Source organism: Amblyomma maculatum, chromosome 3 (genome assembly GCF_055883805.1).
Source record: "Amblyomma maculatum isolate TAMU_Amacu chromosome 3, ASM5588380v1, whole genome shotgun sequence".
Taxonomy (NCBI): Eukaryota; Metazoa; Arthropoda; class Arachnida; order Ixodida; family Ixodidae; genus Amblyomma; species Amblyomma maculatum.
This window is the reverse complement of record NC_139346.1, coordinates 93,788,452-93,802,394: the sequence shown is the minus strand read 5'-3', so window position 1 is coordinate 93,802,394 and position 13,943 is coordinate 93,788,452. Positions and strand designations below refer to the sequence as shown.

The following is a 13,943-nucleotide window of genomic DNA, read 5'->3' as shown; positions in this document are numbered from 1 at the left end:
TTTACAGTAAGAATTTATGTGATTGTAAAGGGAAGAGAAGGTGTTCACGCTAATATAATCTCTGTCCAAGAAAACACTGGCGCTCATACTTACGAACGGTAGCTCAATCGACATTACCTACAGCAGAGAGACAATGATTTTGGTTAGAATACGCCCACAAATGAATTATCAAAGATCAACGCCTGATACTGCTGTAGAGAAAGGATTACTGATTCTCCAAACGTCCTTCTTTCCAGAATGTGGAAAAGGCTCCAATTATAAAGCACGGCTAGATATAAAATTTGTGTAGCGAAAGTAGCCTTCCCTCTCCCTCGGCATCTGTGACTTCTCTGACGCACCGCGGCGGCGGCCGAACTGATCCCAAGGACGCGGGATGAAATCCCGGTTGGGGCGGCCACCTTTCGATGGAAGCTAAAAGTAAGGAGCCCGTGAACCCCAGTTATCTAACTTTCCTCAGCTCTTCACAACGGCGTATCTCACAGCCTGAGTCGCTTTGGGACGTTAAATCACATAAATCAGTCAAACCAACTTCTCCGAGAGGTAAGTTTTATTCGAGGGACCAAACTGGCCTTACATTCTTACGACATAAAGAAGATTGAACAAATACCATAAAAATAGTCTGCCCACTGCCATGAACCGCGCACCCATTTACTCTCTAGAAGAATCATAACGATCCGGAGTTAGAGTAGATAATGCTGCTTTTACCAGATAAAGTTGCGTATGCATCATCACAAAACATTTAAAAATAATGAAAACAGCTACTGAAAAGGACTCACGTCTTCCACTAGCGCTTCGTTCTGTTCGCCGACAACGAACTTCATGCGCTGCACCTGCGCATAAAGGAATGTGAAGTTAGGCGCAAACCGATTTTCTACCGATAAACTTTAGCATATCCTCCATCTAAACGCACCCTTGTTGAGATGAATACAGCAATAGAGGTGCGTCGGTCAGCCGACTCTTCCGCGATAAAGGTATCGGTGTGTGTTATCCAGCTTTGCACAGGGTGCAAGCATCGCGCTGACGAGGCATGCGTATATAAAAGGCAAACTTGTGCGTGAAGCAGATATTGTATACATTTCTGTGTCGCGCAGAGCGGACGGTTTGTAAGTCATGTAACCGTTGTTGTTTTTTTTTTTAAACATCAGTTGAAACGATGTGACTGCATGACTCGTATCTTCGATTTGATTAAATTCATATAAGCTAGATTTAGCCATATCATCAGCTCCTTCCGCTCGATGGCCATCAAGAGAGGTATTACAAGTTCGTTGTTTTTGAGGTGACAGGATACTTGAAAAGGATTGATTGACATTCGTCGGGGGTTTTAGGTTTCTTTTATTTTTTTTTCTGGGAAGGAGGTGTCGGCTTGCCAAGATCATTGGGGGTTGAAGGCCTTACAAATTGCAACAATACTGCCGAAAACAAGAAGAATAGGAACGGGTAAAAAGTTACAAGTATTGTATGCCGAAATAGATGCTTACTCCAAGCGATCCACCCCTCGGAGTAGTCAGCTTTAACACGCCATCTCATGCAACGCATAGTTTTAGCCGGTACGCGTTGCAACGTATGTAGCCTCGTGGACTCCCTCACCGCCCCACTCCTCTGCATGAAGGCAAAGATTTAAGCAATGCAATGAAATACGAAGCCTAGTGCGAGAAAAACGCAACATGCATAATGGATAGCCGTGATCAACAGGTTGGAATATGAATTTAAGCGCTGGTTTCGTTAACAGCAATGATTTTCGCAACATATTGAAGGCACATCGCAATTTGTATCTACTGCAGTTCTATCCATCGTAATTACTATTATGCAAAACGCATTAGTTTTAGTCATGTAGCAGTGCGTATAAAAAAATAAGACTAAATTTTAACAAATGCTGTTTAGTGATAATGGCATTAAAGTTTTCACGTGGCAGAAGTAATGCTGCTGTGGGATAATAATCTTTCTCCCGGCGATGAGGCTTTTGGTTTGGTATTGAGGCAAGAATGGGAATTAGGACTAGAAATAACGGTAGCCCTCATGTATGCCGGCCACTTACATCAGGGTGTGTAAGTTCATAAATGGCTTTAAAGAAAATCTAGGAAATGCTGCGGCAGTAATTAGCCCCATTCAAGATCGCTCGGGAACTTCTTAACCTCATCCGCCCACCTAACTTTCTGCCGCCCCCTGTTACGCTTTCCTTCCCTTGGAATCCAGTTTGTTACTCTCAGCGACCATCGGTTATCCTCTCTTCGCACTACATGTCCTGCCCATGTCCATTTCTTCTTCTTGATTTCCACTAGAATGTCAGTAACTTGAGATACTTCTCTGACCCACTCTGCACGCTTCCTATCTCTTAATGTTACCCCTACCATTTTTCGTTTTATAGCCCTCTGAGTTGTCCTCAACTTAAGCAGAACCCTCTTGGTTAGCCTCCACGTTTCAGCCCCATAGGTGAGTACAGGTAAGATGCAACTGTTTTATACTTTCCTCTTGAGCGATACCGGTAAGCTGCTAGTCATAATCTGCGAGTGCTTGCCAAATGCGCTCCATCCCAATCTTATTCATCTTGTTATTTCCTTTTCATGGTCTAGATCTGCGGTTACTACCTGTCCTAAGTAGACATATTCGCCTGCTACTTCCAGTGCTTCGCTACTTAACGTAAACTGCTGCTCCTTCCCGAAGCTGTTGAACATTACCTTAGTCTTCTGCTTATTGATTTTCAAGCCTACCTTTCTACTTTTCCTCTCTAGGTCACCAATCATTATTTGCAGTTCATCCGCCGAGTTACTTAGCAAGGCAATGTCATCAGCAAATCGCAGATTACTGAGGTATTCTCCATTTACCCTAATCCCTAACTGCTCCCATTCCAATTCTCTGAATACTTCCTCTAAGCAAGCTGTGAATAGTATTGGGAAGATCGCGTCTCCTTGCCTTGCAGGGGTCGAGTGGATGCAGCTAGCACAGAACCGGGTTAATTAGAGAAATATGGGAGAGGCCTTCGCCCTGCAGTGGGTATAGTCAGGCTGATGATGATGATGATGAAAAAATCGCTCGCTCGTTGTGCAATCATTGGCCATCGTTGTGTCATCGTTGGCCATGCAGTACTGTCTATTTTTTATTTTTTGTTTTACTGACGAGTCCTTACTGTTAATGCCCGATGTCATCGAGGACGACTCATCGACATCAAATAGCACTTTCGATATGGTGGCGTACGTGGCAGCGACTGACATTCGCACATCTCGACAGAACGGCAGGGGGTGCTTACGGCTCGGCTGCACGCCAGTGTTGTCACGCAAAGCACTGCTCTCGGGGCCCGCGCGGGGGTTTCAGCTTTGATCCATGTTTTTTGCTTATTTAAAATTATTGCTTGCAAGTTGTAAAAAAATGAAATCGCGTACTGTGATGACCAAGACTTATAAATCAACCATTAACTCAGTACGGTTGGGAAATCGCAGAGTTGCCCTTTTAGAAATTGGCCGGCTGTACATTTGGAAATGTTAGAATACAAAACAATTATGCACCCGAGCCCCAAATCCTAGCCACTGCCAAACGCCTGAACAAGCAGCCGCAGTACCCCGGTGGACCTTCGTGGTTGACAACTTAAATTACAGAACGTCCAGTTGCAGATTTTCCCCGCTCTTTAGAACTGGACTTTAGCCTGTCCACGCATCGAAGTGTACACCCCTCACGAGGAACGCTTTCTCTTTTTATTACTGCGGTACTAAAAATATTGAAGTCACGAAGGTTTTGTACAAGAGAACAATATAATTTACACAAGTCAGCCGTAAGTAAAACGAACCAAAAGTGTATATCTGTTTGCATGCTACGGTGAAAATGACGGGGATGTTTGCATACAGGCAGCAGACACGTGTGTTTACGTCATCTGAGCAGCACCGTACACAGTATGAGAGCGCACCTTGAATATGGCGTGCTGCCTGGTGGAGAGAGTCATCCACTCGTTGTAGTCCAGGTTGTGGGCCATGGTGGCCTTCAGTTCCTCGCACATGCGCTCGACCTGTTTCTGGGAAAATAAAATGAAGGACGATTTAGTCAAACGAAGTACGGACTAGATGCACTGCCACTTTGGTCTTCACTTCAGTTTCGTTTCGAGACTCGTTTTTCATTGTCAAGTAAGCTTTAGACAAATATCTACGAAATGAGTGTGTGATGGTCTTAGTGCTGGCGCACTATAAGAACTGTGACCGCTGAACGCACCTTGAGAGCGCACGCGATAAGTGTCGATTGTGCACAGATAGACGTTGAATAAGACTAGATGGAACGCACAGCGCTATAAACTGGCAGTCAGACAAGAGGTATCTTCGGTTCCAGTGGTGGTTCAGTGCTCTGGTGCAGTGTCCAGTGAAGCTGTTGTCCATGAAATAAGCTGAACGAGGTTGATGCTTTGACGACCGCTTGGACGCCCTGTATATGCACGTGATTTCGTAAAGCCACCTGGGGGCTTGAGCGAGAACAGACCTGGGCGCTGCGCAGCGATGTGGAATCGTTTCGCAGCAGCCATCCGACCGCGTGAGGCAGCGTGGTGAACAGGTCGTGCAAGCAGTGCTCGGCGCGGGGAGCGTTCGAGGCGAGCCCGATGCGGCGAAGGAACTCCTGCCGGATGTCCAGGAACAGCTGACTGGTGTACGGACCCAGCTCGAGTATGACGCGCCATGTCATGTAGTTTATTAGGTGGCGCCTGCGTCGCGGACAGCAAGAAGACTTTAACAACAAGGGTGATAACTGAGGATTTTGAACTGATTCACATTTAGGCGTACGTTTCGATACGTTGTCGCGTTGATATCCACATGGCCACTGCACGAAGACAGGACAGCGAGAATTTCATACCCGAAGCTATTGTCATCTGAACGTGGTCTTGACATTCGACAGAACAGCCGCCGTACCCAGCTCCTCCTCCTCGTGTCCCCCTTTTTTTTTTTTTGCGAGAACCGCTTAATTTCTGTCTTAGTGGAGAAATAGGAGCAGTCTGCGAGAACCGAACTTCACTTGCCCGTAAAGCACTGCGCATTCGCATAGGGAAAAGTATGGGATGGGGGAAAGGGGAGAGGGAGGGGGGGGGGGCAAGGCCATAGCGGAGTCAGTCATCGCACTGAGTGGAAAATCGGAGCGCAACACGTTGGCCGCAACTGTCCAATAGGAATGCCGCAGGCATCCTGCCCGGTCAGATGTCTTCAAGATGACTGTTAGGTTCGGCGCCTCGGACTGCGCGTTGATATTTTTTGTTGTTGCTGAATTTAAGCCAATCTAAATTTATTTAATGTACACCATAACCATAGCTCGGCTGGTATTTTCTTTTTAATTTGCACCTAATGGGGCACTGGCAAAATAAAAGACTATTTAAATCCAGCTCAAATCATACCAATATCTACAGTGTATTCTATTTTTTTAAGAACTTCGCATGAGTCAGCGCTCACGGTTTTGCGGTTCCGTGAAAGCTTTTTTGCGGCTTCATCCCATTTTTGGCAGCCGCAGTGGCCCGTAACAGGCGCAAATGTTGGACCGTGTTGGCATAATGAGCAGATAATCTCAGATTCTCACCGAATGACCGGCTGGTGGAACAGGTGCGACAGGTACTGCAAGTACTCTTTGCTCCAGAGCACCACCTCTGGAGCGGCCCGGTGTGCGCCAGTCACACGTTCTGTCACCTTGGCTATGATCTCGGTGAACGGTGTCTGTAAATTCACAAGTCGCGAAGGGTTAGATGACGCGTAAATAAGCGCGAATTGTTTAAGAACCAGTCTGGCAACGTGCTCGGGCACTTCCGGTACGGCGCCAATAAACGTCAGTCGTTCCTCAGTCACTGAACGTGTCGGTCTCGTTTAATGCACTCGTTCCTTTCCTTTCTTCCTTCATTGCATCTAGCTTCCCCAATCTTCCAGCTGAAAAGCTTAAATTGTCGCTTCGGCGCGCCGAATACACATTGAGTCTTGTAATTGTTCATCAGTCAATGAGTATCATGTGCAATTTACGAACGTTCTTGTCAGACCAAAGCGAAAGTTTCCCCTTCTTAGCGTTGATACAAACGGTTCCCATGAATGTGCAGAAAAATATTTCCAAGCCGTAGATTAGATGTTTCTATGTTGTCGCATATGGGCCTCTGAGCACGCAGGACCATGTAAGAGTGTCTCGTACGATGCATGTTTATTTCAATAAAGGCGTGAAAGAATGATCAATTAGGTAAAAATTACAAGTAATCACATGGTAATGCACGAGTAACAAAGGCCTGTTTAGCCTCTGGTAACAGAAACTTGGATTAGGCAAACTTAGAAACCGAACTTAGAAAACATCCCTGTTGCTGCACTCTTCATGAAAAGCAACGTGGGATCTCAACAGGATCTTCCTATAGCATGTAGGCATTTGAAGTGATGCGCTAAAATTCATGCCAAAAACCGACACGGAAATATATTTATGGTTGTTACCAAACAAACTGGCACTGTGGCCGTACTTTTACCCCTACCATCAAACTTTGTAAATAAAGCGCCCTTTTACAGCATAAATAATCATTTTAGCGATATTTTACTGACTAAATAGAAAGACGTGTCAGCCAAAAGCTCGCGCAAACACTTGTGGTGAAAGAAAATGTATCTAGGAAAATCACAGACGTCAGCCGGTTGTTGCTTTTTTTTTTTTTTTTTCTTTTCGGAGAACTCATTTGCTGACATAATCCAAGAAAAAAACATGCTTGCTCCCCCCCCCCCCTTTATTTTTTTTTATATACACGCATTTCATCCTATCGCATGATGAATGAGGAATCGTTAAACCAATGTATATATATCTCACCATGACTGTCTCGTTTAAGGCCGCGTGTTCGGTCACGACTCCGCTCCAAAGAAAGGATTTCTCGCTGTAGACTGCCTCGACAGTCTGCAAGACAAACGTGGAGCTGTTTAGTGACTTACATATGAAACAGCGTAGTTGTTTGTGCGTTATAACTGCCTGCAAGTCAAGGAAGGACGGAAAAACTTTATTTGGCGATACGTTACTTTTTAAAAGTGTTGGGGCGTTTTCAGAGGTGACTCCTTGTTCAGGCTTTCATTTGACCAACCGTTTGCTGCATGACACTAAAAATGATAACGCCAGCCAAAAAGTCTTGTATTTTCACAATTGAAAATTCAAAGTGGCAGACACGTGGGTGCGCAATAATATTGTTTTTAACACTGAACTTTCTTCGACTAACATATTTCTTCGACTAATTTTCGCAGCATCCGCTCTCTGAGCGTCAGCGCCCCGAGGATAGAGGTAGTACGTATCGAGAGACAGCGACTATCTAAAAACGTTGACAGCAACATGGCGTGGACGCACCATGGCCAGGTTCTCCTCGAACTCGACGATCTCCCTGGCGACGGTGGAGAGGCGCACGTCGGTGCGGAAGAAGCGCGCCACGAGCACGATGAAGTCGTGGTAGTGATCCAGCACCGACGCCTTGGCCGCGTACTCGAAGCGCAGCAGGCCCTGGGGCAGCCCGAACCGGGGGCTGTCGATCTGCGATCAGACGGCCATACCTTCGCTGCATGTGCTTCCTTCGTACCAGCTGGGCGCAATATAGCTATATTAAGCGATAGGGTAACTGGCCTTAGTGACAGCCTAATGACCTGAGAGAAATCATGTAATTTGTTTCAGGTTACCAGGGGGTTGCGGACCGCTGTGGGTGCAAAGGTCAGGGAGGAAGGGGTGGGATGCGACTCTAGGGCGCAGGAGGAGGGGCGATTCCTTCGTGTTTAGAATAATGCATATGGCGAAGAAATTCGTTCGGTCGCCAACATTCGTACCGTTTACAAACAATTCGTCCTTGCACGTCTATATACATGCAATTCAGGTAGCTGGCATTCTTCATAGAACAGTTTGAATTTTTGACACATCATTTTTCGTGTTACGTTCACCGGAGTGTTAAAAATTTGGGCCATATGTGCCGGGTGTCCCTCGAACGTGAGTGTCTAGCTCTGACACTCTTATGATTCCGCATGATCACAGCACTCCGGAAATCGGCCAACATTGTGCCACGTAAGGCAGCTTGGCAGCAATTTTCAAGAACTCGGCGCTAAACGTCTGCCCAGCTTCACTCTCCTTGGCTTGTTCGCCAATCGGCCTGCGCGAAGGCGAGTGCATCAGGAAGTGCATTTCCAAATCCTACCACGTGCAGACGGCAACAGATGAAAACTAGGAGTGCGAACACGCGGCATTACTTTGGCGTGAAAACGTGTCAGATGCAAATATAGCGTGCATGCAGGGGCGCTGTAAAGATTTCATTCTGATATTCGATAATTTAAAAACTAGCAGATATATTCTATCAGAGCATGCAATTTAAACGGTGTAATGTTGGCTTGTAAGAAGTATGAGAACACAACCTGAAAAGAAACATATCACTAGTACAAAGGATAAATTATTTCCTATTACTTCTTCGCTGATACGTTCAAAGGGTACTGTCAAAGCCACGCGCATTAAATATTAGCAGTGCAGCCCCCCTCCGGACTTTGTACTGGAGGGCGGTTGAACTGCCATTGAGGGCATTGTCACCCTATGTCTCTTCGCGCCCTCGCTCAGCGGCATCCAACCGGAAACGCGCATCGAATATACAATGGCACACTTGATCATCATCATCAGCCTGACTATACCCACTGCCGGGCGAAGGCCTCTCCTCGCCAGAGAGATAGACACACGTGCAACTCTAAACAGTGCACTTCAGCGTACAGAAATATATCCTCCAAAGAACGCGACACTCACGTTGAGCACGAAGTGTGAGCGGTTGCGCAGGCTTCGCTGCACGCGCAGCGAGACGAACACGTCAAGGCGCAGGCGCAGCAGCAGCCTGAGCAGGATGCGCGGCGCGTTGTACTCCTCGCCGTACACGTCCAGCAGGGGCCAGTAGCGCACCGACAGGTTGCTCAGCACGTCACGCAAGGGCTCCAGACCCACCGAGTTGCGCAGCGCTGCGCGAAAGAACGATGCCCCGTCACGTGCACACAAATTGTCGCCCGCACTACCGGCAATGAGAGTGGGCTCGCACTATACCTGCCTGCACTACCAGCAATGAGCCGTGTATAGACTCGCGAGAACACTTTTAGTACAGCTAAATGTGCTCCTATTCGCCCAATGGAAACCGGTTTTATATAAGGTTCAACTTGGCATACTGCTCGGTCCTCACATGTGACCTGCTCGGAATGATGAGGCAGTATTATCTTAACCACAATTGATGAAATAAGCTCAGTTAGACGAATAAAAACAGGCAACGTGTACAAACACAGTCACTAAAATAAGTGGTTCTCGATCGAACATGAAACTCTAGTGGTGTTTGGCAAATGAAATGTAAATAAACCACTTAAAACATCTACAGCAAATCGAACCGCTGTGAAAGACGTGTGGCTGTTCGTATGCACTGGGGCACGGGTACCGTAAATCACAGGGTTGCAGGGTAGAACAGGGTAAAACGAGAGAACGACAGCTAAACACTATGAAATCGCTGAACGAGGGTTGAGGGGGAGCCTCACTTTGCAAGCGGAGCCTACGTTTACACAAGGAGACTTAATTGTCTTCTTTTGCGCCACACATAGTCGGGAGGTCGGTTATTTTTCCAGGGTGTGTGAGAAAAGAGTTTAGGTGACGTTTCTGTGAAAGCTAACAAGTCATTTCGAGAAGAAACCGTGGACTAATATAATAGCAGGCCTAATTACTACACAGCTTAAAGTCTGCACAATACCCACCACTCAATGATATACCGAAAGATTACAGTAATACATATTTTTGTTGTTGCCAAATGCGCTTATGGTGGGGGCAGGCCATATGGGCCATTTGTCGACGTTCCAACTGCTCACTGGCCTGACGTAACGGAAAAAGGAAAGTTTGCTGCTTTTACGCTCAAAGCGCGTACAGCGCATTTCCTTGAACGAGTTGGTTTGGTTTGATTTGAGGAGTTTAACGTCCCAAAGCGACAGAACTATGAGAGACACCGCAGCAGAGGTCTCCGGAAATTTCGACCACTTGGGGTTCTTTAACGTGCACTGTCATCGCACACCACACGGGCGCCTTGCTTTTCGCCTCCACAGAAATGCGGCCGCCGAGGCCGGAACTCGATCCTGCATCCGTGGGAACAGTAGTCGAGCGCCCTAGCTACTGCACCACCCCGACGGGGCCCTTGGACGAGTATCAAATACATATTCATTTTTGTGCATTAGAGAAGAGTCTGTGTCAAGGCATGTGTGAAATAAATAATCCGAAAGCAACTACCCTGAGTAAAGCTGCTGCTTTATCTGTTGTCATTCTGACAATATATTTAAGGACAAGCTGCTGTTGTAGTCGCATATAATAAAAATTACCAGGACGTTTAAACATCGCAATAAGAAATGTGATAGCGTCTTAATCGCCGCCTTTTCAATCTGAGATTTTTTATTTCAATTTTTTAATGTGGGGTGCTTCAAATTCGAGCGCGATGTCATGTGGATGTGTCGTAATGACCGTCTCAACAAATCAGGACTGTTTCCGACCACTGTCTATGGCGATGGCAGCGGCATTTCGGTGGAATGGGTTTGATACGCTATCGTGTATAAACTTCGAATTAGCAATTTTGCTGAGAGGTTTCCAGCTCTTTATGTCACCCCTAGCACAGTTCAGTATGTCACTGTAGCCACCGTCTAGGTGAAGAAATCAAATTGAATATGAGAAGAAATTCTTCTTTAAACTGTACACGAACAATAAGGGAATTTACCCGCTAGATTAGGCCTTATTAATGTTCATCCACCCTTGCAAAAAAAAAAAAAGAAGGCACACCCAATCAAGAGATGTCGTATTTCTAGTCATTTGAAGGGAACACAAGGATGGCAACTGGACTCGCGCTGACTCACTCCAGTTGGTGCACGACTCGTAGAACTGAACCACCGTCTCCTGCACTGCAGTCAGCCTGGCGCCTTCATTACGCTCCTTCACCAGGTTGTTCACGGTACCTAAAGAACAACAGAACAATAAAAGCATGCAGTGACTGGAGCGGTGTGAAGGCACATGATTGAAAGGCAGCGTCGAACATTCGTAACACACTCATCTGCATTTGACAACTGAGCGGCCATCCGTATACTTTGCGCAGTTCAATAGGAACTATAGTTTTCCATTATTTGCATCCTACTCTTCCCCGTTTGATCAAGCACACAGTATATGGAAATCAACCTGTCGTTCATTCTTTGTACTGGACGAACGCTAGAAGTGGAACGTGGTGAATCTATGCATTAGAACGCTGCTAAGTTCAATTGGAAGTGTCGCTCACTCTCTAGTTCGGCGATGGCGTTCCTCCTGAGCAGCGTCCACACGTTGCTGGTGTTCTCGGTGAGGCCCGCGGCGACAGTGCGGGGCCACCGGTGGCACGCGTACTCGTAGAAGTGACCGCACGGCTCGGCCGAACGGTTCAGCGTCGACTCGAGCAGGCGCGCTGTACAGGAAATGTCATCACACGCCGATGTGAAAAGAGGACGGGAAGACATGTCGAGGAGGCCGTCAGGCAGATAGTGCCGAGACATGTTAGGCACACAGGGAGGATGGGGATGTCTGAGAGCGCCAACGTGAAAGGCAGACGCGAATTTCACCGCAATAGAGAGGCAGTGAATGTCACCTCAGTAAGCGTCACCTGAGATGACATTCAGGTGTCCATCTCCGAGATTGAAATAGCCATCTCAGGAATGCGATCTCAATAACGCGTTACTCTTATCGATCGCAATGCTACATCGAGCAGCAACTGAGTGTGCTCTGTGTATAGCTATGCCCCTTCGCATATCAGTGTCGTGACTGGCTGCTAATAATTTGCGTTTAGATTCGGGGCATGTAACAAAAAATTCAAGGAAGCTGTTGAGAGTAGAGAATTACCGAAGAGAGACAACTAAATGGTTTCGCTATGCGTGGCACTAATTGCAGATGTGGTCGCCTGGTATACACTTACTCTGAATGGTCGATGTGTCCGCTTGATTTACTGTTGTCACTAAAGTGCATATATAGAGAAGGGTTTTTTTGTGCACAGGGAAAGAGGCTGGCTATCAGTACGTGTATAACTTATTGTTGCTGATGAATTCACACTAGCCCTACCATCTATTCTGCTGACCGTCACTGATGAATTCACTCTAGCCCTATCATCTGTTCTTCTGGTCTTCCTGGTTAGCTCAGTTGGTAGAGCGACTTCCCCGGAAAGGCGGTGACTCTAGGTTCAATCCCCGGATCAGGATTAATAACTACGAAGCTTCTCTGTGTAGCTGTGTAGCTTTCCTCTGTAGCTATATGGCTGAGCTTGGGTGGATGTCAATGATTAATTACTCCCTTATTACAAATCTACTCCACCTTGGGGGATTCCCCTAAATATTCGGCCAATTGCAATATCAAATTCTCTGTCGCCTTGTGCAAGAATTGTGCGTGCGTGTACGTAGTTCACGCCATGCTTGTGTATAATAATACTTTTACCACCAGGCCATATGTGAAGGAAGGGAGCGGGGAAAAAGCTGCTCGCGGGCAGATTCACCAGCCTACACCCCTGCTTATTTTGTTGCTAAAACAGGAAAGCAAAATATATATATACACATAATCGGAACAGTAGGTGAAATATTGCAAATGTCGTTTTGATCATGCCTTGATCAATATGAAAACAAAACATGTACGACATTTAAGGCCGCGGGAGAGCATAAAATCCGACCAATATGAAGCAAAGAATTATGAGCGACATCGAGAAAATGGGATTAGTTGACGTAAGTGTAACTGACAGCCTGCTTTCATTAGAAACGAAGTGACGTTTCTTCAATTAGAATGGTCGTTTCTTTATTTTCCTCGGTAGAAGAATCAATTCATTTATTGGGTATCGAGCCGAGTAGCGGGCCCTGATAGCCGCGTACCGTGCTCGACGCAGACCTCCTTGGTGCAGACGTCGAACTCCATGCCAAAGACGTGGCGTCGGCTAGGCAGGTTGTACGTTTGCGAGAAGTAGGCCAGGTACGTGGTGCTGATCATGAGCAAGAACAACCCGAAGCATAGGCCCGTCAGCAGCAACTGTTCCAGCGGGCTGCGATCGTCCCACAGCGAGTCGCTGAAGTCCATGCTGCGCATAAGAGGAAAAAACTTATTCAATCGCTTGCCTTACGCCCAGGATAAGGTGAGAGGAACTTTTAAGGCAACGTCCGCAGCAGAGTCTTGCTGGCCGAGTATGTATGAACAGCACTCACGGATTGAAATAGGACACTCGGAGCGCGTGGCCGTCGCTGCATGCAAGGCATTGTGGTAAACAACAGGCCGGCTTATTGGCGACCGGAAGGAGCAGTTCTGCTTTTTAGATGTTCTCCCCCTCGCGCTATACCGCAACGCAGCACCTTGGTTCCATGAGCATCCACGGGCGGCGCTGCATGCAGCGACGGCCACGCGCTCCGAGTGTCCTATTTCAATCCGTGAGTACTACATGAAATACCGCTTGAGCTTAGGATGACACAGGATGGCGGGACTGGCATAGTCAAACCTAAACCGCCATATCACGGCGATGCACCTATCTTCGCAGAATGTAGGCGTCGAGCGTGTAGGCCTAAAACGCTGATCAGCTATGAACATGTTATAATGCAGAGCTGAAGGTGACACCTGGTCATGACATATATGGACGTACGACAAATTGGGGGGACCTTTACGACTTTGATATCCCCCGTGACGTGCTGCTCCTCGTCGGTAGGCTACAAGCTCCGCTTATGACGCGATATCATTGTGGCTCCCGTCTGAGCCACTTTTTGTGGATTCTCGTTCGGCCCTTCGATATTCGCCTAATCACTATGTTCTGTGCATCTATGACATCCCCCATATTGATTAGCATACGGTCCTAAGCTACACCATGAACGATGACTCGAAGATGTCTACGAAGCTCAACATTAGACAGGCCTAGCAGAGGGGCATGCGAGGCGTAAACGTTGCGTGTCTTACTCGGCGCCCAAGTGTCCAGGACGGTTGGACTG

General features: G+C 47.0%; 1 protein-coding gene across 1 annotated transcript in view; it reads right to left on the bottom strand.

The window, feature by feature from the left end:
• The window catches only part of LOC146195340 (endothelin-converting enzyme-like 1), a 33,018-nt gene extending 29,018 nt beyond the window's left edge, over positions 1-4,000 (bottom strand). The window contains exons 1-2 of the mRNA XM_084596215.1: positions 3,896-4,000; positions 777-830 (exon numbers count right to left, since the gene is read on the bottom strand). Coding sequence (XP_084452341.1) covers positions 777-830; positions 3,896-3,985 — 144 coding nt within the window. The 5' untranslated portion in view covers positions 3,986-4,000. The remainder of the gene's footprint in view (positions 1-776; positions 831-3,895) is intronic.
• Positions 4,001-13,943: the final 9,943 nt, after the last annotated feature.